The following is a 4163-nucleotide window of genomic DNA, read 5'->3' as shown; positions in this document are numbered from 1 at the left end:
AATCACTGTGTGACCAGTAGGTGTAGCATGAGGACCGATTCGGTTAGTAATGTCCCAACGACATCATCACTTGTATAGTCTACCTAAGATAAATGAACGTGACATTGCTGTTATTTAATATCCAACAATATAAATAGGAGGGATTCGAAGAATCCTAACCGCTGCTTACTTTTCTGCAACCAAAAACAGGTAACTTGCTCTATTGCAAATAGATAAAAAAAATTAAAAATCTCTAACCCTTAACTCTTTTATTTTATATCGTCAACTAAAAATAAGTAACGTGAAGTGCTTGGACGAAACGACAATCCCTGTGGATGTGATACTCTACTTATCACTTTATTACTTGGTAACGATTTGATACACTTGCCTAAACCGCACATCAGTTGTTAACCTTTTTCAATCAAACTTGGTCCTTTATATCTATACTATATATAAAGAAAATAACCCCTTTTGGATTTTTTGTGCCAACTTTTTCTCTTTCTAAGATTACCTTCAATTTTTAATACAAATAGCACATATAATAAATAGATAAGAGTAAATTCAAATATTCAAATAAAAGTGTAACAAACATAATATACTAAAGATAAGTAATGCGAAAATTTTATGTCTATCGTGGCAAATATCTATCGTGCTTTTGGAAATAGTGGCAAATATACATAAAAAATTGAAGGCAAATATCTATCGTGCTTTTGGATTTCCATTCTCAGAAAACACCGTAGCATGAAAATTTTCAGAAAACAAAGGTTGTTCTTCAGTAGAGGTTGAATTGGTGGTATGAGACCCATAGTCATCACTACTACTTGTGAAACACATATCACTCCCATCATCAGTAAAATGTGACAATTCTATCCTTTGCTCACTCTTTTCCTTTTCCTTGGTACCAACAAGCTTACTATCCTCCTCACTCATCTCTAACTGCAATGCAAACTCTAATGTCGCAACCACATCACTCATCGACATTCGTTGATTTCCATCATCATGCAAACAATTTAACACCATTTGACAATAACATTTCAAACACTCACTTGTTATAGAATCTTTAATGAACGGGTCCACCATATCTTCAATTACCATACCTTCATTGTAACATGTTTGAAACCAAACAGCCAAACTTGCTTTTTTCTTATCCAAAGAACGAACCAACGGGGGTCTCGCACACAACACCTCAAGAAGCACAACACCGAAAGAGTACACATCAGACTTTAGAGTCAACCTTTGTCGCATGTAGTATTCTGGATCCAAATACCCGAGACTACCTTTCACCATAGTGCTGACATGGGTCATCGACATCCCTGTAGGTCCCACTTTTGATAACCCAAAATCAGAAACCTTAGCCACCCATTTTTCATCCAACAATATGTTTGTACTCTTCACGTCACGGTGTATGATATTGTGCTTCGCACCTGCATGCAGATAATGCAACCCCCGCGCGGCACCTAATAGAATCTCAAGCCTCTGCTTCCAGGTAAGAGGTTTGTTATCTGATCCATAAAGATATTCACATAGACTGCCACGTTGCATGAAGTCATAAACGAGAATCATCTCTACACCTTCATTGCAATATCCAATAAGTGAAACCAAGTGAATATGACGAAGCTGAGAGAGCAACTCAATCTCATTCAAGAACTCGTTCACACCTTGTTGAGAACCTGGTTTAAGACGTTTTATCGCAACTGGTGTAACTCCATCAATATAACCTTTGTACACATTGCCGAACCCTCCAACCCCGATGATAAAAATATCTTCGAAGTTGTTTGTAGCTGCTTTTATTTCCGCTATTGTAAAATAGCGGCACAAATGGGATGGTAAACTTGAGGAACCTTGTTTCTTTGTCTTCCATGAACTTTCTTCCATTTCAGTATGAGAATTAAATATTATATTCCGTCTAGCAAAAACTGTTATTCCAACAACAGATGCTAGAATGAGACATGAAACAGCAACCACAGCAAGGATTTTTGTTGTTGATTTCTTCCATTGTTGAGTTGGTAAAACCTGTTCCTTGGGAGAAAAAGACATGGGTTTTGGATTCACTCCAAAGAGATTATTTTTATCACTTATTTTCAAAATCTCAATTCCATTCAACGTGACATCACGATATACCGTAGGCATAGGTTTTGGTAATCGTTGTAGCTTGATCGAAAGATTAACTTTTTCAATTTGAGAGCTTCCGCCTTGAGAACCCATAGTCACGGCATAATCCTTATGAACAGGAACCAAAGGAGCACCACTCCACCTTATCACATCAGCAGCATGTTCAGCCAAACTATCATCTATGAAAATCTGAAAAATTCTATCACCATCCTGTTTGATATGCCAATCAAACTCACAAAAATGTAACCTTACCATATAAGTAAAAGCAGAATCAACTTCAAAGTTCCAAGTTACATTGTAATCCTCTGTCTCATACATTCCATAACTTCTTGCAGTTAAGTAAACACCTTCTGGTGCAATGTAATTTGGAATGACATTGTTTTTATATGTTAGGTTATGTGTAAAGTCACTTGATACACTAGATGGGTACTCTTTCTCCAAGTAACGAGGAGAATCATTGTCCCAATTACGAAACATGCCTGTATCTTGGTTTGCTGGAACTTGATTTTGACCAACGTTGGCTCTATAAACCGTCTCTAAAGCTTTGTCGTTAAGAACTTGATACTCCGTGTTGTCAAAACCAGGTAAATTGATATGATAATCTTGGTCACTGAGGTTTGTGTAATAGAGAAAAGAAGGCATAGACACAACTTCGATTCCGTTAATGAAAGCATAACTAGGATTCAATTGGTTTGTGTTGTTGGGAATGAAAGTTATGTTTAGCTTCTCGTTTGGTTTGATTTGGATGGAATATTCTTTGACGATATGATTCTCATCATGATGAAGCCAAAGTGAAGGGTTGAAGTTTTTAAGAAGGGTAATGTTGTTGTTTACTTCAACAGAGAAAAGTGCATTTGAGGTTTCAAAATTTTGATATGAAGTTGGGTAAAAATGAAGGCGAAGAAAAATAGTGGAGTTAGTGATGATGTTAGAAAATGAGTATGTGAAATTTGAGAGAGAGGCACGTGCGGTTGTGAATGGAATTTGGATATTTGAGAGGGAATTAGGTTTTGTTTTAAGAGATGGGTTTGTATTTTTTGGTTCAATGAAGGAAAAGAGATTAGAGTTATCAATGTTATCAACAACCCAAATTCGTCCATCAAAGGCAGTAGTGTTTGTTGAGGAGCCACAACTGATGGCTAAACTGTAATCAGGGTTGTATGAAGTAGCAATTAGAGGAAATAATAGGTGAAGGAAAAGGAAGTGTAGAAGGGTGGTGTTACATTGAAATTTGTGGTTTCTGGAGTTTGCCATATTTGTGTGTAAAGCTTGTTGTTGTTAGAGAAGAATGTGAAGAGTAGATTTTTTTTTCTTCTTGTGATGACTTTTGAGACACTACAGATTGCATGTATTTATTGTTATATTCATTGAGAAGCAGGAAGGAAATTTCTACGAAACCACACTAGAGACTATTCATGGAATCAACTACTTTGAAATGTCAAAGGATCACTATGGGAATCCTTTAGGATCACATAATTATGGTTGTGGATAGGAAACCACTCTTTTTCCTAATTCAAAAGAAAAAAAAATGAAGGATAGTTTTTGGTTTTGGCTTGAATTTGGGTTGTTGTTTTTAGGGGATTTGATCCCTTGGATGATCAGGTAATTGAAGTCGATAGGCAATTGAATTTAGTTTCTGTGGTCATTCAGGAGGAAGTGTGGGTTACGCTTTGATTCAGGTGTTAACTTTGGTTTTGGTGGTTAATTTTCTTATTGGTGTTGGTGATAGTACTTGGTTCGGTAGTGTTCGTATTAGTGCTTTTGTAGGTTTCTCTTTTAGGTGTTCCATTATATACGACACCTTTGCTTTGTAGTTTTTGTATGTCGATCCATGTTCTTCTTTTGCAAGAAAACAAAAGGACTAACATGGTCATGGGAGAACTCACACTTCGAAACAAACATAAATTAAAACATTTAAATGACTACAAATAATGCGACAATTAAAGTGAATAAAAACTCAAATATCTAAATCTGCAACATTAACATTAAAATCATTTATTGATATGTAATTAATTGATGTTGATCGGTAAATGTAAATCTAATGAATATTGCTTCAAGATGGAAAATCAAGA

General features: G+C 35.8%; 1 protein-coding gene across 1 annotated transcript; it reads right to left on the bottom strand.

Moving 5' to 3' along the window:
* Nucleotides 1–608: 608 nt before the first annotated feature.
* LOC25497569 (receptor-like protein kinase FERONIA) lies at nucleotides 609–3641 on the bottom strand. The gene has a single exon (XM_013592183.3). It carries the CDS (start codon nucleotides 3343–3345, stop codon nucleotides 679–681), a length of 2667 nt encoding a protein of 888 aa, XP_013447637.2. The 5' UTR covers nucleotides 3346–3641; the 3' UTR covers nucleotides 609–678.
* Between the last annotated feature and the right edge of the window lie 522 nt (nucleotides 3642–4163).

Source organism: Medicago truncatula, chromosome 7, assembly GCF_003473485.1.
Source record: "Medicago truncatula cultivar Jemalong A17 chromosome 7, MtrunA17r5.0-ANR, whole genome shotgun sequence".
NCBI classification, from domain to species: domain Eukaryota; kingdom Viridiplantae; phylum Streptophyta; class Magnoliopsida; order Fabales; family Fabaceae; genus Medicago; species Medicago truncatula.
The sequence above is the reverse complement of the archived record's forward strand: the minus strand, read 5'-3'. Positions and strand labels throughout refer to the sequence as shown.

Bases quoted from the DNA above. Each gene is read 5' to 3' on its own strand.
- LOC25497569 (XM_013592183.3), bottom strand. From the start codon at position 3,345: ATGGCAAACTCCAGAAACCACAAATTTCAATGTAACACCACCCTTCTA.